The 24,381-nt window shown below is 44.2% G+C and overlaps 1 protein-coding gene across 2 annotated transcripts; it reads left to right on the forward strand.

The window, feature by feature from the left end:
* Nucleotides 1-340: 340 nt before the first annotated feature.
* Nucleotides 341-24,072, forward strand: LOC110536900 (cyclin-I). Of its 2 annotated transcripts, none has more exons than XM_036936800.1 (8): nucleotides 341-582; nucleotides 1,046-1,211; nucleotides 3,485-3,619; nucleotides 11,461-11,535; nucleotides 11,898-12,038; nucleotides 15,988-16,224; nucleotides 16,730-17,085; nucleotides 23,171-24,072. In XM_036936800.1, the coding sequence occupies exons 2-8, from the start codon at nucleotides 1,089-1,091 to the stop codon at nucleotides 23,256-23,258; spliced, it is 1,155 nt and encodes a 384-aa protein (XP_036792695.1). In that variant the 5' UTR covers nucleotides 341-582; nucleotides 1,046-1,088; the 3' UTR covers nucleotides 23,259-24,072. The 2 variants fall into 2 exon arrangements, with proteins under 2 accessions (XP_036792695.1, XP_036792694.1); XM_036936799.1 differs by having other exon boundaries at nucleotides 342-582; nucleotides 16,730-17,056.
* Nucleotides 24,073-24,381: the final 309 nt, after the last annotated feature.

Here is a 24,381-nt window from a genome sequence, read left to right on the forward strand (position 1 = left end):
GTTTTATTTGAATTTATGTCCCCTATGCACAGTATTATCACAAATAGTGGTTTATTTATACAAATCTGTTTCATATTCAGACGTAGTTGGCAAAGGGTAAAGAAAACGTCTGAAACGTATTTACATAACATAATATTGTAGTAGGATTCATTCGCAATATAAAATAGGCCCACCAAACATGGAATACAATTGAAAACAAATGTAATGTCATAGCTCAAATCCGTCGTGATAAAACCGAAACCAACCATTTGTAATTTTTTATTTACCATAATAACTAGCATTTATCCCAAATATTGGTACAATATTAATTTTCGGGACCAGCTACGTGACGCACGTACGCGGATCGATTTATCTCCCAAGAGTCTCCTACTCGGAAGTAGACATATCTGTCTATTCCGTACCATTTTCATATACATGTAATTTGGAAGACCCCCTCATTTATCCCAAAAATAAAACACAACATAAAATCGAAGATGGAATAATTTAAGACTCGATTTACCTTTCTTTTTTTGTTTTTACCTCAGTTTAATGGACCGGATGATTTCCAAGTCAAACTGTGATTCCCACAGCTTTGCAGGGGGGGTAAGCTAATGCTAGCTAGCATGAAGTAGAGCTTTATATAGTCATATCGATTTATAAATAGATTAAGTTATTTTGGATAATATGCGTTGTCTATTAATGAAAGGGTTTATTATTAGTTAACGTTTACCATCGGTTGGTGTTTGTTTCTGTTCTCGCTAGTTCGGTTGCTAGCTAGCTGTTCGGTCAACTAACTGGCTAACCATAACTCGGTAACGGTAATATTAGCCGGAATCGTCTCGATATGAGAGAATACCTCATCGCTGTTGTTACTATAGAAAAGAGTATCGCTAGTTGGGAAAATGAATGAGCGTTTTTGGTGGGGACCAGTGTCCGTTAAACCAGGTTACAGTAGTATTCATAAGGAAGTGTTTGTTTGGTATCACCTTAACTTGGGTGTAAACTACAATTCATAAACATGTTGTAAAATACAAGTCATCTTCTGTGTTTTCTCTGGCACTTACAGGTAGCTGTATACAGTGGGGAGGGAGGCGTATCCAGGGGTCGCAATGAGGAAGTTTGCCGAACCCTTGGAAAGCCAGAGGCTGTCTTTTCTTCTGGAAAAGGCCGCCTCTAGGGAAGCCCAGATGTGGAAGGCGTACGTGCCCAAAAAGACGTATATCGGCGTTCAGGTGAATCCCACAACACAAAAACACTGTGCTGTTGTCCGTATGAAAGAGAATGCAGCAAGTCATGTTAAACTTTGTTTTGAGGTGGTATCTATCTTAGGTTATTTCCTTGGTACAGATATGTGTATCACCTAAGGTCACTGTTATGAGTAGGACTCATTTGCTTTCATTTGTGAGTGCAACGGGGCATTGACTAAAGGTTCCCATATGGTCTAGCGGTTAGGATTTCTGGTTTTCACCCAGGGGGCCTAGATTCAACTCCTGGTATGGGAACTCACATATTGGGCTCCCGAGTGGCGCAGCGGTCTAAGGCACTACATCTCAGTGCTAGAGGTGTCACTACAGACCCTGGTTCGATTCCAGGCTGTATCACAATGGGCCGTGATTGGTAGTCCTATAGGGTGGAGCACAATTGGCCCAGCGTCGTCCGGGTTAGGTTTTGGCCGGGGTAGGCCGTCATTGTAAATAATAATTTATTCTTAACTGACTTGCCTAGTTAAATAAAGGTTACATTTTAAAAATGAAGCACCTGCTGTGGCTAAGAGGTTCATGCTTTCACTTCCATCCTACTCATTAGTCCAATGAACAGTCCTGCCCTGATCATTGGCTAGCAACAGAAACCTGCTGAAAGTGTTAGCAAGTTAACAGGATTTTGAAAAGGATGCCTGCCTGACTGTTAATCTGAGGCTCTTTCCTGCTGACTCACTGCAGCACACTTCTATCTGATTTGCCTAAAAGTACACATGTACACAGTGTGGTCATCAACATGTTGCTAAGATAAGCTATTACTGCCAGTGTCACCAGAGCCTGATATTGAGCCTTATCCAACTGTAATGTATAAGGCTCTGACCTTCACCATCTTATCTCTACAAATGATCTGTGGAAATTAAAACATAACAGGAGTACACAGTAACAGACACATGTCCCAAAACAGAGTGCAGTAACAGACACGTCCCAAAACGGAGTGCAGTAAAACATACAACCTGTCCCAAAACGGATTGCAGTAAAACATACAACCTGTCCCAAAACGGATTGCAGTAAAACATACAACCTGTCCCAAAACGGATTGCAGTAAAACATACAACCTGTCCCAAAACAAAGTGCAGTAAAAAAAAAAATATCCTGTCCCAAAACGGAGTGCAATAACAGATACACCTTGTCCCAAAACGGAGTGCAATAACAGATACACCTTGTCCCAAAACGGAGTGCAATAACAGATACACCTTGTCCCAAAACGGAGTGCAGTAACAGACATTACCTGTCCCAAAACGGAGTGCAATAACAGATACACCTTGTCCCAAAACGGAGTGCAATAACAGATACACCTTGTCCCAAAACGGAGTGCAGTAACAGATACACCTTGTCCCAAAACGGAGTGCGGTAACAGACATTACCTGTCCCAAAACGGAGTGCGGTAACAGACATTACCTGTCCCAAAATCGAGTGCAGTAACAGATACACCTTGTCCCAAAACGGAGTGCAGTAACAGACATAACCTGTCCCAAAATCGAGTGCAGTAGAAGGGGTAAACCAGTCAGTCAATTCAAGTCGAGACAATAACTTGGGTCCTAGTACATTGGTTGTTTTGCTCACTGAGTAATTTCACATTGAGCCAAGAGGCACTTTAACAAGGCAACATGATGGTGAGAAGTGTCTTTAGGGCAAGGCTAGAGTTCAGGTCACTGTAAAGCAATGTTTGAATGCATCCCAAATGGCATCCTATTCACTAGTGCACTTGAGCTCTGGTCAAAAGTAGTGCACTAAATAGGGAATAGTGTGTCATTCGGTACTTAGCCTATGTCTGAAGCTAAACGCTTCCAGTGGGTGCTGGTTAGACCAGTGTCAGGTTACAGGTATGCAGACGAGTTCAGAAAGGTCTTCTCTTTTATTAATTCACTGGTTTGGTTGATCTGTTCTCCTCAAGTCATTCTTTATCTTCAAGGGACAGCTTGACCTTTTACTTGAAATGTTGACTGTATTTTGTTTATTTTATAATTGACATTCAGGTTCTCTTTCAATAATTTATTTTTCTTCTGTACTTTAATCAAGTCTATGATTTGATTTTTGTTGTTTTGCTTGAGACTTTTGTTAGTGATTTTTTTTAAAGTGAGTGGTTTTGATACTTTTTATATTGTAACCTAATTGGAACTTTTGAGTTTATTTTCCCTGAATGTGAGGGTCACTCACAGTTTACTGACGCTCATGCTATGTCTCCTCTGTAACTGACCTGTGACGTGTGCTGTCATTTTAACTGACCCCTCTGTGATTATCCCTAGGATACAGACATCTCCCCTGCCCAGCGTGATGAGGCTGTGTGCTGGCTCATTGACCTGCACAGTGACACCAAGCTCTATCCAGAGACCCTCTCCCTAACCATCAGTATTTTAGACAGGTTTTTAGGTGCTATAAAGGTAAGATGGCAACACAATGTTTAATCTTATCAGCAATAGATCTACATAGAATGTCAACAGCATCTTTAACCTTACCAGTTGTGAAGGCTAGGTTATATTTATTATCTTCACTGTGACTACTCTTGGACAAGATTTGACGCTTTTATGAGGTTAGCTCGATTAAAAAAAATAATAATGTAAATTCATCTGTAACTTATCAAACCTGATGTTGCAGGAAGTAACATACACTCTACAGTTCACTCAGGAAGTGTCAGTGTGATTTATTTAGGCCTGTTGACAAGTAGCTCTCCTGTCTCTTCCTGTATCTATCTATCCGATTAATCTTACTTCCCCTAGTATTAGCCTGGCTCCCTTATAAAAGAGCTAGGCTAGGCTTGGGTGGTATACGGTATACTAGGGTATTTGGAAATAGCCACAGGATGGTTTTTCCCAATGTCAATACCGTTGAAACTATTGATTTGAAGTTTTTCAATACATTTGAATATTTGTAGATACTTTTTTAAGTTAATACCTGCAGTCAACTTGTGCAATATGTTAGAAGGTAAAACAGATTGCAAATGTCATAATTTCACCTGTCACATTATTTTACATTATGAAGCTTACCGTAGTTCCCCAGGACAGTTGAGCCAGTCACTTGAGTTGGTGAGTCCAGCTGTGTATTGACAGGGGTCGTGTTTTATATTGTAAATGCATGTGTTTTTTATTCTCCTATAGAGTAATCAGGGGATGTGCAACTATAGTTTCCCTTCACATTTTACATTACATTTTTATTTTTTTTATTTTATTTTTTTCTCCGTTATTTTACCAGGTAAGTTGACTGAGAACACGTTCTCATTTACAGCAACGACCTGGGGAATAGTTACAGGGGAGAGGAGGGGGATGAATGAGCCAATTGTAAACTGGGGATTATTATTTGACCATACTGGTTTGAGGGCCAGATTGGGAATTTAGCCGGGACACCGGGGTTAACACCCCTACTCTTACGATAAGTGCCATGGGATCTTTAATGACCTCAGAGAGTCAGGACACCCGTTTAAAGTCCCATCCGAAAAGATGGCACCCTACACAGGGCAGTGTCCCCAATCACTGCCCTGGGGCATTGGGATATTTTTTTTTAGACCAAAGGAAAGAGTGCCTCCTACTGGCCCTCCAACACCACTTCCAGCAGCATCACATAAAATACATTAACATTCAACAGAACATATCTTTGTTTTCATCACATGACAAGAGAACTGCAACGCAATTTGGCTGGCAGCCACACAAGTAAATTAGATTACAATGAAAAAGCAAGGTATTTTTTGCAAAAAAGAATGCATGTTCATCATATTTCTAATGTTTATCATAGGAAATGTAGCTGGCTGCATTCTAATGTTTATCATAGGAAATGTAGCTGGCTGCATTCTAATGTTTATCATAGGAAATGTAGCTGGCTGCATTCTAATGTTTATCATAGGAAATGTAGCTGGCTGCATTCTAATGTTTATCATAGGAAATGTAGCTGGCTGCATTCTAATGTTTATCATAGGAAATGTAGCTGGCTGCATTCTAATGTTTATCATAGGAAATGTAGCTGGCTGCATTCTAATGTTTTGCTTAAACTTAATCTTTACCAGAGAAAAGTAGGCGGGCTACACCGAGAAAAGTAGCTAGACATTAGTCAGAGTGCTGTCTGCTGATAGAATGCCCGTTCCTGAATTCTCATCCGAGTGGAGAAGTGCAACTGAAGCACAGCTGTTATAACAGCCTCCAGTCTTCTGGGAAGGCTTTCCACTAGATGTTGGAACATTGCTGCGGGGACTTGCTTCCATTCAGCCACAAGAGCATTAGTGAGGTCTGATGTTGGGCTATTAGGCCTGGCTTGCAGTCGGCATTCCAGTTCATCCCAAACACAGAATTCTGTGTTTACGCGAACCTAAGTTTTTAACTTGCTAGATATTTAAGTAGGTGGCTGAATTAATAACGGGGCATCGTATAGTGTTCGCTTTCTGCTGTGTTTGAGAAATCAAAGCTATTTAAATGAATTATCTGTACAGCTGCCACTACTATCTTGATTGTTTTTTTTTCTGCTCTCTGTTCTTGGTCCGTCTGCTCCTCCCCCATCTTCTCTGAGCTGAGCAGGCAGGCTTGTTGACCTAGTGACTCCAGACTGCACACAGACACAGCATGTACACATGCTGCTTCTGAGCCTGTACTGTTCTTCTTTCAGACAAGCATGCGTCAAAACTTTGTTCATTATGCACAATGTCCCTCGTTCACATTCGCTTGTAAATGTCCAAACTCACTAGAAATGACATTCAGTAGCTCCTATATATATATATATATATATATGAGCTACTGAATGTCATTTCTAGTGAGTTTGGACATTTACAAGCGAAAAACATACATACATATACCCCTTTATGAGCTGGATTTACCCGTCTTTGCATTTAGTTTATTTTTGTTTGCGCTCATTAGCATATTTTGCTAGTATCCCGCATGAAAAGTAGCTATTACTTGTGCTAATTTTGTTAGCATTCTGGTAAATAAACGCCACTGGGTTTTTGTGTGGTTTTGGCGCCCCCTGCACTGTACTGCACTGTACCCCCTGCACTGTACTAAGGCGGTAATTCCCAAAATCCTGGAACGAGAGATGAACGGAATAGCCGAAACCACACAGAGAGACGCCGTCAAAGGCGTAAAAATGTGCAAGCGAGAGTAGAGGGCGTCAATTAACATGTGTAGCATATGCCACATTTAATTGTCAGTAGAATCCATATAAACAGTTGTATTTATGTTCAAATCAAATCAAACTTTGCGCCGAATACAAGTGTAGACTCACCCGTGAAATGTTTACTCACAAGCCCTTTAACCAACAGTACAGTTCAAGAAGAATAAAATATTTACTAAGTAGGCTAAAATAAAAAGTAACACAATAAGAATCACAATAACGTGGCTATATACAGTGCCTTGCGAAAGTATTCGGCCCCCTTGAACTTTGCGACCTTTTGCCACATTTCAGGCTTCAAACATAAAGATTATAAATCTGTATTTTTTTGTGAAGAATCAACAACAAGTGGGACACAATCATGAAGTGGAACGACATTTATTGGATATTTCAAACTTTTTTAACAAATCAAAAACTGAAAAATTGGGCGTGCAAAAAAAGTTCAAGGGGGCCGAATACTTTCGCAAGGCACTGGTACCGAGTCAGTGTGCAGGGGTGCAGGGGTACAGGCTAGTTGAGGTAATCAGTACATGTAGGTGGGGGCGAAGTGACTATGCATAGGTAACAAACAAAGAGCGAGCAGGGTACAAGAGGGGGGAGGGGGAGTCAATGTAACTTGTCCGGTGGCTATTTTTATGAACTGTTCAGCAGTCTAATGGGTTGGGGGTAGAAGCTGTTGAGGAGCCTTTTAGGTCCTAGACTCGGCGCTCCGGTACCGCTTGCCGTGCAGTAGCAGAGAAAACAGTCTATAACTACTGGGCCGTTTCCACTACCCTCTGTAGCGCCTTACAGTCAGATGCCGAGCAGTTTCCATACCAGGCGGTGATGCAACCGGTCAGGATGCTCTCGATGGTGCAGCTGTAGAACCTTTTGAAGATCTGAGGACCCACGCCAAATCTTTTCAGTCTCCTGAGGGGGAAAATGTTTCTCGTGCCCTCTTCACGACTATCTTGGTATGTTTGGACCATGATAGTTCGTTGGTGATGTGGACACCATGGAACTTGAAACTCTCGAACCCGCTCCACTTCAACCCCTTCGATGTTAATGGGGGCCTGTTCGGCCCGCCTTTTCCTGTAGTCCACGATCAGCTCCTTTGTCTTGATCACATTGAGGGAGAGGTTGTTGTCTTGGCACCACACTGTTGCCAATTGGCACCACCAGTTCTCTGACCTCCCTATAGACCCATCGTTGTCGGGGATCAGGCCTACCACTGTTGTGTCGTCAGCAAACTTAATGATGATGTTGATGTCGAGATTGGCCCCGCAGTCATGGGTAAACAGGGAATACAGGAGGGGACTAAGTACACACCCCTGAGGGGCCCCAGTGTTAAGGATCAGAGTGACAGACAACACGTTGCCTACTCTTACCACCTGGGGGCGGCCCGTCAGGAAGTCCAGGATCCAGTTGCAGAGAGAGGTGTTTAGTCCCAGAGTCCTTAGCTTAGTGATGAGCTTCGTGGGCACTATGGTGTTGAATTCTGAGCTGTAGTCAATAAACAGCATTCTCACATAGGTGTTCCTTTTGTCCAGGTGAGAAAGGGCAGTGTGGAGTGCGATTGCCTCTTCTGTGGATCTGTTGGGGCGGTATGCGAATTAGAGTGGGTCTAGGGTGTCCGGGAGGATGCTGTTGTTGTGAGTCATGACCAGCCTTTCAAAGCACTTCATGGCTACCGATGTGAGTGCCACGGGGCGGTAATCATTTAGGCAGGTTACCTTCACTTCCTTGGGCACATGGACTATGGTGGTCTGCTTGAAACATATAGGTATTACAGACTCGGTCAGGGAGAGCTTGAAAATGTAAGTGAAGATAGTTGACAGTTGGTCAGCGCATGCTTTGACTACACGTCCTGGCAATCCGTCTGGCCCAGCGCCTTTGTGAATGTTGACATGTTTAAAGGTTTTGTTCACATCGGCTACCGAGAGTGTTATCAGACAGTCATCCAGAACAGCTGGTGCTCTCAAGCGTGCTTCAGCGTTGCTTGCCTCGAAGCAAACATAAAAGGCATTTAGCTCGTCTGGTAGGCTTGTGTCACTGGGCCGCTCGGGTCTGGGTTTCCCTTTGTAGTCCGTAATAGTTTTCAAGCCCTGCCACATCCGACGAGCGTCAGAGCCGGTGTAGTAGGATTCAATTTTAATCCTGTATTGACGCTTTGCTTGTTTGATGGTTCATCTGAGGGCATAGCAGGATTTCTTATAAGCATCTGGATTAGTCTCCCGCTCCTTGAAAGCGCCAGCTCTAGCCTTTAGCTCGATGCGGATGTTGCCTGTAATCCATGGCTTATGGTTGGGATATGTCCGTGCAGTCACTGTGGGGACGACGTCATCAATGCACTTATTGATGAAGCCGATGACTGAGGTGGTTTACCAATAGATTTTAAACTAGATCTTTAGCTAGTCTACATAGGGAAGATCATAACAATTTCTCAAATTTATTTTCTACAAACGACCCACACCATTTATTTGCTCATTTTCGCAGCGTTGCTCTGAATAGACGCGAGAAAAATAGACTCTTTCTAATTTGATTTGCATTACGCTGTTGACGTTCGCGGCCCATTTTGTTCCGTATATTTTCCCTTACTTGGGCCAGCCCCCTAGTAATTCAAGTTCTGGCCAATGGGGTTCAGCGCCTCGCCATTTGAGTGAGTCAAAGACTAGTAGGCAATTTTCAAGGACCACTTTTGGCTAAAAGGTATACAAAAGTACCAGAGAATGTCTTTAACCTGGGCTGCCTTTCTTACAGAGTAGTAGTTCTGGAGAATGTCTTTAACCTGGGCTGCCTTCCTCACAGAGTAGTAGTCCTGGAGAATGTCTTTAACCTTGGGCTGCCTTCCCCACAGAGTAGTAGTCCTGGAGAATGTCTTTAACCTGGGCTGCCTTCCTCACAGAATAGTAGTCCTGGAGAATGTCTTTAACCTGGGCTGCCTTCATCACAGAGTAGTAGTCCTGGAGAATGTCTTTAACCTGGGCTGCCTTCCTCACAGAGTAGTAGTCCTGGAGAATGTCTTTAACCTGGGCTGCCTTCCTCACAGAGTAGTAGTCCTGGAGAATGTCTTTAACCTGGGCTGCCTTCCTCACAGAGTAGTAGTCCTGGAGAATGTCTTTAACCTGGGCTGCCTTCCTCACAGAGTAGTAGTCCTGGAGAATGTCTTTAACCTGGGCTGCCTTCCTTACAGAGTAGTAGTCCTGGAGAATGTCTTTAACCTGGGCTGCCTTCCTTACAGAGTAGTAGTCCTGGAGAATGTCTTTAACCTGGGCTGCCTTCCTCACAGGGTAGTAGTCCTGGAGAATGTCTTTAACCTGGGCTGCCTTCCTCACAGAGTAGTAGTCCTGGAGAACGTCTTTAACCTGGGCTGCCTTCCTCACAGAGTAGTAGTCCTGGAGAATGTCTTTAACCTGGGCTGCCTTCCTTACAGAGTAGTAGTCCTGGAGAATGTCTTTTACCTGGGCTGCCTTCCTCACAGAGTAGTAGTCCTGGAGAATGTCTTTAACCTGGGCTGCCTTCCTCACAGAGTAGTAGTCCTGGAGAATGTCTTTAACCTGGGCTGCCTTCCTCACAGAGTAGTAGTCCTGGAGAATGTCTTTAACCTGGGCTGCCTTCATCACAGAGTAGTAGTCCTGGAGAATGTCTTTAACCTGGGCTGCCTTCCTCACAGAGTAGTAGTCCTGGAGAATGTCTTTAACCTGGGCTGCCTTCCTCACAGAGTAGTAGTCCTGGAGAACGTCTTTAACCTGGGCTGCCTTCCTCACAGAGTAGTAGTCCTGGAGAATGTCTTTAACCTGGGCTGCCTTCCTCACAGAGTAGTAGTCCTGGAGAATGTCTTTAACCTGGGCTGCCTTCCTCACAGAGTAGTAGTCCTGGAGAATGTCTTTAACCTGGGCTGCCTTCATCACAGAGTAGTAGTCCTGGAGAATGTCTTTAACCTGGGCTGCCTTCATCACAGAGTAGTAGTCCTGGAGAATGTCTTTAACCTGGGCTGCCTTCCTCACAGAGTAGTAGTCCTGGAGAATGTCTTTAACCTGGGCTGCCTTCCTCACAGAGTAGTAGTCCTGGAGAACGTCTTTAACCTGGGCTGCCTTCCTCACAGAGTAGTAGTCCTGGAGAATGTCTTTAACCTGGGCTGCCTTCCTCACAGAGTAGTAGTCCTGGAGAATGTCTTTAACCTGGGCTGCCTTCCTCACAGAGTAGTAGTCCTGGAGAACGTCTTTAACCTGGGCTGCCTTCCTCACAGAGTAGTAGTCCTGGAGAATGTCTTTAACCTGGGCTGCCTTCCTCACAGAGTAGTAGTCCTGGAGAATGTCTTTAACCTGGGCTGCCTTCCTTACAGAGTAGTAGTCCTGGAGAATGTCTTTAACCTGGGCTGCCTTCGTCACAGAGTAGTAGTCCTGGAGAATGTCTTTAACCTGGGCTGCCTTCCTTACAGAGTAGTAGTCCTGGAGAATGTCTTTAACCTGGGCTGCCTTCCTCAGAGTAGTAGTCCTGGAGAATGTCTTTAACCTGGGCTGCCTTCCTCACAGAGTAGTAGTCCTGGAGAATGTCTTTAACCTGGGCTGCCTTCCTTACAGAGTAGTAGTCCTGGAGAATGTCTTTAACCTGGGCTGCCTTCCTCACAGAGTAGTAGTCCTGGAGAATGTCTTTAACCTGGGCTGCCTTCCTCACAGAGTAGTAGTCCTGGAGAATGTCTTTAACCTGGGCTGCCTTCCTCACAGAGTAGTAGTCCTGGAGAATGTCTTTAACCTGGGCTGCCTTCCTTACAGAGTAGTAGTCCTGGAGAATGTCTTTAACCTGGGCTGCCTTCCTCACAGAGTAGTAGTCCTGGAGAATGTCTTTAACCTGGGCTGCCTTCCTTACAGAGTAGTAGTCCTGGAGAATGTCTTTAACCTGGGCTGCCTTCCTCACAGAGTAGTAGTCCTGGAGAATGTCTTTAACCCGGGCTGCCTTCCTCACAGAGTAGTAGTCTTGGAGAATGTCTTTAACCTGGGCTGCCTTCCTTACAGAGTAGTAGTCCTGGAGAATGTCTTTAACCTGGGCTGCCTTCCTCACAGAGTAGGTAGAGCCCGGGGTGCTGAGTTTAGACACTGGGTACTAGTGACATCACTTAGTCCTCCTGACCCTGTCTCTCTCTCTCTCCTCTCCTCAGGCCCGTCCAAAGTACCTCCGCTGCATCGCCATCGCCTGTTACTTCCTGGCTGCCAAAACCAGCGAGGAAGACGAGGTGATTACATCCTAGCCTCACACCACCAGTCCTTCCTTCATGTGCTTCACTAATTCACATTATTTGTTTCTTTCTATTCAGCTTTGTTATCCAAACATTTGGCAATATGATTTGCAGCTGTATTAAAAACAAACTATTTTATGAACGTCCCAACGAAAGGTTATTTTCCAAATGCTGAAAATGTTGCTCACTGTGAAGGTTAGCTCCAGTAGTTGTAATGCTAGATGAAGTCCTAGGGAACTACACACCAAGTTGGCAGAAAGTGGGTTGAACCCAACTAACCAGAAGTCCTTTGTCTTTCTTTTTATTTTTTTTTCTGTCTCTCTCTCTCCGTCTCGCTCTCTGTCTGTGTGTGCGCGCAGCGTGTGCCGTTGCTGCGTGACTTGGCCAGCAGCAGCAGGTGTGGCTGCTCCCCATCAGAGATACTGAGAATGGAGAGGATCATTCTGGATAAACTCAACTGGGACCTGCACGCTGCAACACCGCTGGAATTTCTACACATTGTGAGTGTATTGTATTCTGTCACCACATTCATACTTCTGTCCTAGCCGGAACCACCGCTAGAACCACTAGCTAGCTTGCAGTGGAGGATCTGGCTCAGTCCTGCCCAGGACTGGATCCACCAGAATACTCCCCTGTTTTTTTTGAGTGAAAGGTAATAGGCTTGGGCGGTATACCGTATAGCGGGAGTATTTTGAAATACCGAAGGTATGATTTTTAATTACCGGGCCCCTCTAAAGTTTTGGAGGTGTGTGCTACACCACTGAACTATTTTAAGATATGGCAAATGAATGACAGCCAGCCTGGGGCTCCAGCTATACATTTGGTTTGTGGCTAGCTTGCAAGAACAAGCTTCCTAGTTACAGCAACCTCTCCATAGCTCAGGCTGATTTACCCACCTGCTTCAAGATGTCAGTTATCATCCCCGCATCCAAGAAAGGGAAAGTAACTGAACTGAATGACTACCAACCAGAAGCACTGTCTTCTGTCATCGTGAAGTGCTTCGAGAGGCTAGTCAAAGACCATCACCACCACCTCCCTCCACGACACACTCCACCCTCTCCCAACTCGCCCACCGCCCCGACAGATCCATGGACAAGGCTATTGTACTGCACACTGTCTACAGCTCAGCCTTTTGACATTCTAGTCATTTAGCAGACGTTCTTATCCAGAGAGACTTACAGTTCGTGCATTAGCTGGGTGAGACCACCACATCACAGGCATAGGAAGTACATTTTTCCTCAAAGTAGCTATTAGTAGAGTTAGAGCTAGAAGGGGGGGGGGGGGGGGTCAAGTGCTGGTTTTATGTATTTATTTATTTATTGTATATATATATATTACACACAGTACCAGTCAAAAGTTTGGACACACCTACTAATTCAAGGGTTTTTCTTTATTTTTTTTTACTATTTTCTACATTGTAGAATGAAATAACACGTGGAATCATGTAGTAACCAACAAAAACAAGTGTTAAACATCAAAATATATTTTATATCTGAGATTCTTCACAGTAGCCACTCTTGTGTCTTTGGCTATGCTGCATTAAGTGATATTGACATGCTCTTCTCTAAAATCCTTTCTCTGTAATTAATATTACCTGATTGAGCTAATCATGTAAATGTAATTAACTAGAAAGTCAGGGAACCACAAAATAATATTTATAGAGCAGTTATCTTCCGAATAAACTCTTAAAGACGTAGTAATATTTTACCTTAATAGCAGTCAATATTAATCGTCACTTTATTTCAGTCTCATCTGAAAATTGTAAATTCTTCTTCGCGAACCCTGGCTAACAAGTTGAATCAGCAATACAACATTGGGTTTAATTATTTATTTACTAAATACCTAACTAATCACACAGAATTACATATACACGGAATGAGTCATACCTTGATTACAAATTACGTCATAAAGGAAAACGTCCCTAGCGGACGGAACAGATATGACAGCTGGTTACACAAAGAACGGGGGTTGGGTTTGAGTGAAAGAGCGGGAAGACTGAAGAACAAAGGGAGAAGCAATGTCTCTATCGGGCCGTAGGCAACTACTCTATCGTAAATACAGAATCTTATGCATTCTAAATTACCGCCCATTTGGAAAAGGAAAATGCAATAAATATTTACTCAGAGCTGCGCTTCAATAGGTTGGTGGTAGATGGAAGGCCGTGTTGCCCAACTGAGTCCTTTGAAGAGTGTCTCTGGTGGTGAACGGGAAACGTTGTAGTGTCTTTGTTGTGTGGTAGACGGGATACTCTGTCCGTCCTTTCCTTGCCCACGTTTACAGCTGCTGTTGCTAACTCAACGGCTAGGATGTCTCATTTCTTTAGTGAGTAAGAGTTCAAAGTTTATACCAATCACAACCAAAGCTCACGCTGAGGTGGTTTAGTTCTGTAGTTGACATGTTAGTCCTTTTCAACGTATGGACCGTTGTCCTATCATTCTCGGAACAGGAGGTTACATTTTTGTCAAGGGCTTATATAGTGGCGGGAGAAGGGTGTGTTTCATAGTTTATAGCCCATGTCTCTTCACAGGGGCGTGCCACTGATTGAGCAGAGCCCTAACCTTATGAAAACCCAAATCTCTCATTTGGAAGCTAAAATTACATTGAATCTTTTCACCAATAATTTTATATTTAAACATTTGAATTGCACAACAATCCCATGTGAATCTGATAACTATAATGTGTAGACTTTCTCAGATACAGGTCGTCCTGTCGTCCTGTCATCAGTCATAATGTCTCAGACGACAACCGAACAGAAATCATATCCATTAAGTACCAATGCATATTTTCAACTGGTTCTATTACCGAAATATGGTTCCTTTCCCTCCACTTATTTGATGTTCCCAGACTCTCTGTTTAACAAAGGCTATTCAAGAGTCCCTCTGTAGAGTCAACAGAGAGGGAAGTGAGAAAGGTATTTATGGGAGGGGGTCATAAACCTTACCCACAGGCCAACGTCACGACACCACCCTTTGCCTTGATGACAGCTTTGCACACTCTTGGCATTCTCTCAACCAGCTTCACCTGGAATGCTTTTCCAACGCTCTTGAAGGAGTTGGAATATGCTGAGCACTTGTTGGCTGCTTTTCCTTCACTCTGCGGTCCAACTCATCCCAAACCATCTCAATTGGGTTGAGGTTGAGCGATTGTGGAGGCCAGGTCATCTGATGCAGCACTTCATCACTCGTTCTTGGTCAAATTGCCCTTACACAGCCTGGAGAGTCCCACTAAGCGCAAACCATAGGGGATGGCGTATCACTGCAGAATGCTTTGGTAGCCATGCTGGTTAAGTGTGCCTTGAATTCTAAATAAATAATTGACAGTGTCACCAGCAAAGCACCCCTGCACCATCACCCCCATGTTTTTCATGGTGGGAACCACACATGTGGAGATCATCCGTTCACCTACTCTGTGTCTCACAAAGACACAACGGTCGGAACCAAAAATCTCAAATTTGGACTCGTATGACCAAAGGACAGATTTCCACCTGCTCGTGTTTCTTGGCCCAAGCAAGTCTCTTCATCTTATTGGTGTCCTTTAGTAGTGGTTTCTTTGCAGCAATTCGACCATGAAGGCCTGATTCACAGTCTCCTCTGAACAGATGTGTCTGTTACTTGAATTCTTCACGACGGTGAAGAAGACACATGTTATGGTGCTATTTCTCTAGTTTTTTTTATTACCATTTTCATTATTTTATTTCACTTAGTTCTGCATGGTGGAGCTCGAAGCCTAAGCTTTTCACTGTACATTGCAATCACACCTGCAACCCTGTGAATGTGACTTTCATTTTCAATGACGGCCTAGGAACAGTGGATAGGAGGCCTAGGAGACCTTCCGGTTACTAGTCCAACGCTCTAACCACCCGCCCCATGTGACTAAACACTCTGAATCTGACAATCGATCCCCTCCTGGATCAAGATTCTAGCACCCCTTGTGTTCACTGCCGGTAACACCGTATACCCTGGTATGGTACAGGAACGGTATGAAGGTTTGAAAATCTGGATTCCGCCCCCAACCCTAGTAGGTAATCACTTTAAAACATAAAATAGTCCTGTTCTTCCACCAACACATTCATACTCCTGTCCTAGCCAGAGCCTCCATTAGAGGCTTGAAGTTAAGAGTGGAGGATCTGGCTCAGTCCTACCCGTGACTGTATCCACCAGAATACTGCCCTGTTTATGAGCTATAGGTTACCACTTTATAACAGAACATAGAACAACACAGTTTTGTGTTATTCAGCTAAATTCCATCCAACTGTAACTACCACTCTTTGTCTATAATCTGCTGTTGTCCCTCAGTTACCTCGAGGGCATACATTTTAGTGTGTTTATTATGTATATGCGATACCTGTGGGGTTCACCTGTGGGGTTCACCTGTGGGGTTCAGAGGTTGTGAATCCATAACCTTGGTGTTGCTAGCACCACTCTCTTACACACTGTTGTTCCCCTTCAGTTCCATGCCATGGTGCTGTCTTGCAAGTCCCGGTTCGTGGTGGGTCTGGTGGGGTGTAACCCGGCGCAGCACCTGTCCGTGTTGACCCAGCAGCTGCACTACTGCCTGGCCGACAGCGCCCTGCTACAGCCCCTCTCCCGGGGATCCATGCTGGCGCTGGCCCTCATCTCTCTGGAGCTGGAGAATATCTGCCCTGACGGGCTGGCTCTCACTGTCCTCCTGCTCAGGAAAGCACAGGTACTAAACTCTCACTATCCTCCTGCTCAGAAAAACACATTTAGGCCTGTTGGCATGTTTGGATAGGGGCCGGTTAGACAGTAAGGGCTTCTGCCTAAAGCGCACACATTTATCAATGTTGACGTGGATTCTAGTCTGACCTACTGCCTATTTGACACTCAACCTCCCATGTCTCTTTCTCTCACCGTCTGTTCAATCCCACTCAACCTCCCATGTCTCTTTCTCTCACCGTCCGTCCCACTCAACCTCCCATGTCTCTTTCTCTCACCGTCTGTTCAATGAAATCATAACAAATACAGGGAGAAAAAATATGGATGTTTACATAATATGGATGTTGTAGTCCCTCCCGTGTATCGAATCCATGTTGTTTTTTTTTAAGTCACTGGTATTATCAGGATGCCCCTGGGAACCGTTGCTGTCCATTGGTTTCATAATATAGTCTACCTGCATTTTTACGCACAGTAACATAATTATAATCAAGACTCTCATTTTACTCCCCCTCTAGATCGATAGTTCTCAACTCATCCGCTGTCAAGCACTGGTTTCACGTCGCCTGTCCACACAGGAGGTTTCCCTGCCTCCCAACACTGTCTACATCTACCAGCCCCTGCACCACATCCACAGTCTGGCCCCAGACCCCTGCGACGGGGAAGGAGAGTCCAGCACCAGGCTCCACTCCCCAGTCACAGACCCAGACCCCAGGGATCGAAGCCTCTCCAGGGTCTCCACCACCACCACCACCACCACCCTGCTCCAGGTCCACGGTCCGCCCATGCCCCGCCACCAACCCCACCAAGTCCACCTGCGCTGCAAGCTCTCATCCAAGCGCAAGGTGAGAGCTTGGCTACTCCATCAACCGGAGTAAAGTATTTTTACCACCTACCTACTTATCCTACTATTGCTATTTTACCTGCCTTGATTCTAAATGCATGTTGTTCTTATGGTATGACGAGAATGGCTGCCGGGGGGAATGGCTGCCGGGGGGAATGGCTGCCGGGGGGAATGGCTGCCGGGGGGAATGGCTGCCGTTTTTACGGGCTCCTGAACAATGGGGTTATTTTTTGTGTAATATTTTTAGAAGACCTAAGATTAAGAATTGTTGCCTTGCATAAAGCTGGAAAGGGTTACAAAAGTTTCTCTAAAAGCCTTGATGTTCATCCTTGATGTTCCATCAGTAAGACCAATTGCTTGTAAATGGAGAAAGTTCAGCACTGTTGCTATCGGTTTTACCTCATTTCTACCAGCACGTCACCTCTGCAACGAGAGGGATAAAACTCTAGAGACATATTTACTCCACTCAGAGACGCAGACAAAGATCTCCCCTGCCCTCCATTTGGCTAATCGGACTTTAATTATATTCTCCTGATTCCCGCTTACAAGCAAAAACTCAAACAGGATGTACCAGTGACGCGCTCAATACACAAGTGGTCCGATGAAGCGGATGCTAAGCTACAGGACCATTTCGCTAGCACAGACTGGAATATGTTCCGGGATTCATCCGACGGCATTAAGGAGTTAACCACATCTGTCACCGGCTTCATTAATAAGTGCATTGACGACTTTTTCCCCACAGTGACCGTACGCACATATCCCAACCAGAAGCCATGGATTGTAGGCAACATCCACACTGACATCCAACATCCAAGGCAACATCCACACTAGAGCTGCTACTTTCAAGGAGCAGGACAATTTTCTAACTTTAAATACTCAGTCACCGGATTCTTTAAAAAATGCATCGCGGTCACCAACGCCACCCTACTGGATGAGCTAAATACCCTTTTCTTAAGTTTTGAGCACAATGACCCTGAGCTGCCGAGGAGAGCACCCGATGACAACGTGGGCTACACACTGACAGTCTCCACTGAGGACGTATGTACAGTGGCAAGAAAAAGTAAGTGAACCCTTTGGAATTACCTGGATTTCTGCATAAATTAGTCATAAAATGTGATCTGTTCTTCATCTGTCACAACAATAGACAAACACGGTGCGCTTAAACTAATAACACACAAAGTATTGTATTTTTCTTGTCTATATTGAATACATAATTTAAACATTCGCAGTGTAGGTTGAAAAAAGTATGTGAACCCCTAGGCTAATGACTTCTCCAAAAGCTAATTGGAGTCCGCTAACCTGGAGTACAATCATTGAGACGAGATTGGAGATGTTGGTTAGAAAAACACTCACAAAATGTGAGTTTGCTGTTCACAAGAAGCATTGACGTGAACCATGCCTTGAACAAAATAGATCTCAGAAGACCTAAGATTAAGAATTGTTGACTTGCATAAAGCTGGTAAGGGCTACAAAAGTATCTCTAAAATCCTTGATGTTCATCAGTCCACGTTAAGACAAATTGCCTATGATTGGAGAAAGTTCAGCACTGTTGCTACTCTCTCTAGGACTGGCCGTCCTGCAAGGATAACTGCAAGAGCACAGAGAAGAATGCTCAATGAGGTTATGAAGAATCCTAGAGTGTCAGCTAAAGAGATACAGAAATCTCTGGAACATACTAACATCTCTGTTGACGAGTCTACGATACGTAAAACACTAAACAAGAATGGTGTTCATGAGGACACCACGGAAGAAGCCACTGCAGTCCAAAAAAAACTTTACTGCACGTCTGAAGTTTGCAAAAGTGCACCTGCGTGTTCCACAGCGCTACTGGCAAAATATTCTGTGGACAGATGAAACTACAGTTGAGTTGCTTGGAAGGAAGGAACACACAACACTATGTGTGGAGAAAAGAAGACCCAGCACACCAACATCATTCCAACTGTAAACTATGGTGGAGGGAGCATCATGGTTTGCCTGGGTGGGTGCCTCAGGGCCTGGACAGCTTGCTATCATCGACGGAAAAAGGAATTCACAAGTTTATCAAGACATTTTGTAGGAGAATGTAAGGATATCTGTCCGCCAATTGAAGCTTAACAGCAGTTGGGTGATGCAACAGGACAACAACCCAAAAGACAGAAGTAAATCAACAACAGAATGGCTTGAACAGAAGAAAATACGCCTTCTGGAGTGGCTCAGTCAGAGTCCTGACCTTCTGGAGTGGCCCAGTCAGAGTCCTGACCTTCTGGAGTGGCCCAGTCAGAGTCCTGACCTTCTGGAGTGGCCCAGTCAGTCTTGACCTCAACCCGATTGCGACGCTGTGGCATGACCTTGAGGTTCACACCAGACATCCCAAGAATATTGCTGAACTGAAACAGTTTTGTAAAGAGGAATGGTCCAAAATTCCTCCTGACAGTTGTGCAGGTCTGATTCCCGACTACAGAAACACGTTTGGCTGAGGTTATTGCTGCCAAAGGAGGATCGACCGGTTATTAAATCCAAGGGTTCACATACTTTTTCCCACCATGCACTGTGAATGTTTACACGGTGTGTTCAATAAAGACATGAAAACGTATAATTGTTTTGTGTGTTATTAGTTTAAGCAGACTGTGTTTCTCTATTGTTGTGACTTAGATGAAGATCAGAACACATTTCATGACCAAATTATGCAGAAATCCAGGTATTTCCAAAGGGTTCACACACCTTTTTTTTTTCTTGCCACTGTAAGTCATTAAAACCTGTTAACCCTTGCAAGGCTGCTGGCCCTGATGGCATCCCTAATCGTCCCTAGCTGGCTGTTGTGTTCTGACATTTTCAACCTCTCTCTAGCTCAGACTGCTGGCCCTGATGGCATCCCCTAATCGTCCCCAGCTGGCTGCTATACCCACCTGCTTCAAGATGTCAATTATCATCCTTGTGTGCCCAAGAAAGGGAAAGGAACTGAATGACTACCAACCAGAAGCACTCCCTTCTGTCATCATGAAGTTCTTCGAGAGGCTAGTCAAAGACCATATCACCTCCACCCTCTCCAATTCGCCTCCCAACCTGACACATATGATTGTGTCGTCCATAAGGAATGTGAGGATGCTGTTCATCGACTACAGCTTTCCCTTCAATACCATAGTGCCTTATTAGCTCATTACAAAGCTCACAGCCCTTGGTCTGAAGTCCTCCCTATGCAACTGGGTCCTGGACGCCCCCTAGGTGCCGAAGGTAGACAACATTACCTCCTCGACACTGATTCTCAACACGGGGGCCTCACAATGGTGCATCTTCCTGTATACCCAAGACTGAGTGGCCTCACACAGCTCCGCCTCCGTCATGAAGTTGGCCGACGACATAACAGTAGTAGGCCTGATTTTACCAACAACGACGAGACGGTCTACAGAGAGGAGGTAGGCACTCTGACGGCGTGGTGCTCTCCCTCAACGGTAGCGAAACAAAGGAGCTGATTGCGGACTTCAGGAGGAACCAGGCTGGACACGCCCCCATCCTCATCAACAGGGCCGCCGTGGAGACCTTCAATAACTTTAAATACCTCTCGGTGTTTTACATCTCAGAGAAGCTGGACAGTTATGTATATTGTTCTATTTCACCATTGTCATTTATTTTATTTTACTTCTTCCTGCATGGTGGAGCTTGAAGCCAAAGATTTTCACTGTACCCTGCCATCACACCTGCAACCCTGTACATGTGACTATTAAACACTCTGAATCGTTACGTTTGCTGACGACACGACGGCGGTAGGCCTAATCACCGACGATGACGAGACAACCTATAGAGAGGAGGTGTGAGATCTGGCAGTGTGGTGCCATGACGACAACCTCTTCCTCAACGTGGGCAAGACCAAGGAGGTTATTGTGAAGTACAGGAAACACGCTCCCATCCACATCGACTGGGCTATAGTGGAGAGGGTCGAGAGCTTCAAGTTCCTCTGTGTTCACATCACTAAGGATCTCTCATGGTCTACACACACCCACACAGTTGTGAAGAGGGCACCACAACGCCTCTTCCCCCTCAAGAGGCTGAAAATGGGATGGGTCCTCAGATCCTAAAAGTTCCACAACTGCACCGTTGAGAGCATCTTGACTGGCTGCATCACCGCTTGGTACGGCAACTGCTCAGCATCCAACTGAAATGTGCTACAGAGGCCCAGGACATCACTGGGGACCAACTTCCTGCCATCCATGACCGCTATACCAGGCGGTGTCAAGAGGAAAGCCCTAAAAATCCCAAGTCAGACCGTTCTCTCTGCTACCGCACGGCAAGCAGTACCGGAGCTCCAAGTCTGGGTCCAAAAGCCTCCTTAACAGCTTCTAACCCCAAGACATAAGACTGCTGAACAGTTAATCTAATGGCCGCCCAGGCTATTTACATTGACTCCCTTTATTTATTTATTTATTTATTCATCTTGTTTGTTTTGAAATGTCTCTAATGACACTGACTAGACTCATAGATCTCTATATATAGATATCTATATATATCTCACACACGCATATTGACGTCACACACACTTTCACTCATCACACACGCTGCTGCTACTCTGTTTATTAGATATCCTTTTACCCCTACCTAACTACCTGGTACCCCTGCCCATTGACTGTACTGGTACTCCTTGTATATAACCATGTTACTACGTGGTACCTCTGCATATTGACTCGGTACTGGTACTCCCTGTATATATCCATGTTACTACCTGGTACTTCCTGTATATATCCATGTTACTACCTGCTACTTCCTGTATATAGCCATGTTACTACCTGGTACTTCCTGTATATAGCCATGTTACTACCTGGTACTTCCTGTATATAGCCATGTTACTACCTGGTACTTCCTGTATATATCCATGTTACTACCTGGTACTTCCTGTATATAGCCATGTTACTACCTGGTACTTCCTGTATATAGCCATGTTACTACCTGGTACTTCCTGTATATATCCATGTTACTACCTGGTACTTCCTGTATATATCCATGTTACTACCTGGTACTTCCTGTATATAGCCATGTTACTACCTGGTACTTCCTGTATATAGCCATGTTACTACCTGGTACTTCCTGTATATAGCCATGTTACTACCTGGTACTTCCTGTATATATCCATGTTACTACCTGGTACTTCCTGTATATAGCCATGTTACTACCTGGTACTTCCTGTATATAGCCATGTTACTACCTGGTACTTCCTGTATATAGCCATGTTACTACCTGGTACTTCCTGTATATAGCCATGTTACTACCTGGTACTTCCTGTATATAGCCATGTTACTACCTGGTACTTCCTGTATATAGCCATGTTACTACCTGGTACTTCCTGTATATAGCCATGTTACTACCTGGTACTTCCTGTATATAGCCATGTTACTACCTGGTACTTCCTGTATATAGCCATGTTACTACCTGGTACTTCCTGTATATAGCCATGTTACTACCTGGTACTTCCTGTATATAGCCATGTTACTACCTGGTACTTCCTGTATATATCCATGTTACTACCTGGTACTTCCTGTATATAGCCATGTTACTACCTGGTACTTCCTGTATATAGCCATGTTACTACCTGGTACTTCCTGTATATAGCCATGTTACTACCTGGTACTTCCTGTATATAGCCATGTTACTACCTGGTACTTCCTGTATATAGCCATGTTACTACCTGGTACTTCCTGTATATAGCCATGTTACTACCTGGTACTTCCTGTATATAGCCATGTTACTACCTGGTACTTCCTGTATATAGCCATGTTACTACCTGGTACCTCTGCACATTAACTCGGTACTGGTACTTTTTTATTGTCGTCCTTTTTTTTTTTTGTGTGCAAATATTTGTCTTTAACTCTCAGTTGTTGGGAAGGGGCTCGTAAGCATTTCACTGTAAAGTCTACACCTGTTGTATTTCAGTCACGTGACTTATATAATTTGATTGAGCTATTGATATTTGATGCAAACTGAACTCCTGCCTTCTGGCTGCCAGAGGCCAATAAAACCACGTGAAAGTGTGTCCAGTAACGTTTTGATTTGTATTGAGTTATTTTTCGAAGTAGCGTTTGAGAATGCCAATAAAAAGCGCTATACAAATTTTAAATGTTGTATTATTGTTATAATCATTATTTTTCAGGTCGAGGAAATGGAGGTCGACGAATTCTACGACGGGATCAAGCGGCTCTACAGCGACGAGAGCGGGGGCCCTCCGGAGGGGCCTCTAGGAGGGTGCAGTGGCCTGCTAGTCAGGCAGGAGGGCAACAATTCCCCCTTGCCCCCTCTCCAACCCGTCAGTGTCACATAGAGAAGAGAAAGAAACCAAGGCCTTCTCGTCATCTGATCTGCAAGGAAGAGGCATCCCAGTGTACCAGCAGGCATTAGCCCACCATACCAGGCACGAAAGGGGGGAAAAAAAGCTGCTATTTCATAACTATTTGTTGAATATAAAATAATTAAAAAACAAAACAATATTGATATAAATCTCGTCTTTCTCCCAGTGATTCTGTGTGTAAGAGATTTTCCTTGACTAATTTAAGGTCATGCCATTTTATTTCTGTCGTTGAACCTCTTCTGTAAGTTACATGTACTTGTTTTCTTTCCTTCCTTTCCTCAGCATGTTGCTTTAATCCTTCACAAAACGTGTCACTTCAAAGTTTGATTTGAATGTAAATGTGTTTATAGTAGATGACTGTGTTAACCTGCCAAAGTAGGAAACAAGTGATTTTTGTGTGAAGTACTGAATGATTTGTTTATAATCCTGTTACTGATGAAAGAGCATTCATTTTACTCAGTGGAGCAATACAGGTGTTTTGGTTTTTACCCAGTGTGTGTATTGTTTTAAGATGAACAGCTTTCGTTACAAGAGGGATGAAGAGGATTCCACCATAATACCTTGTCTTCACTGTTCAGAAATGACATGTTTTGTATTTATTGCAACAACAAAAGCAGTTGTCTTTTTTTGTGGGGTGCGCTGGTCAACTGCCTATGCTCTGCTGGTACACCTTGTCACCAATAAAGAAAAACGTTTTAACAATCTCATGCAATTTTTTTACTCGATATAAAAGTTTTCTTCAGCATTTTACAGAACATTTACAATGTACATTAACTTAACACGATGGAAGGGTGACTACCTTAATTGAGATAAGGGGCTTGCCATTTGGGACGAATTCGGGGTCGTTTTCCCAGTCCCTATAAGTGATTCTTTCGTCAACGTGTATAATAAGAACGGATTCCTGCAATTAATAGATTCAGGCCTGACTGCAGCATGCGTTTTAGTGGTAGGTGTTGACCAGACAAAGGCTGTAGGTTATGATTTGTCCTGTCTTCAAATGTCAACATTGAAATGTA

This window comes from Oncorhynchus mykiss, chromosome 12 (assembly GCF_013265735.2).
Source record: "Oncorhynchus mykiss isolate Arlee chromosome 12, USDA_OmykA_1.1, whole genome shotgun sequence".
Classification (NCBI taxonomy): Eukaryota; Metazoa; Chordata; class Actinopteri; order Salmoniformes; family Salmonidae; genus Oncorhynchus; species Oncorhynchus mykiss.

Coding starts and splice junctions, on each gene's coding strand:
- LOC110536900 (XM_036936799.1), top strand. CDS start 1,089: ATGAGGAAGTTTGCCGAACCCTTGGAAAGCCAGAGGCTGTCTTTTCTT. Junction 1,212..3,484: donor AGACGTATATCGGCGTTCAG/GTGAATCCCACA, acceptor GATTATCCCTAG/GATACAGACATCTCCCCTGC. Junction 3,620..11,460: donor GGTTTTTAGGTGCTATAAAG/GTAAGATGGCAA, acceptor TCCTCTCCTCAG/GCCCGTCCAAAGTACCTCCG.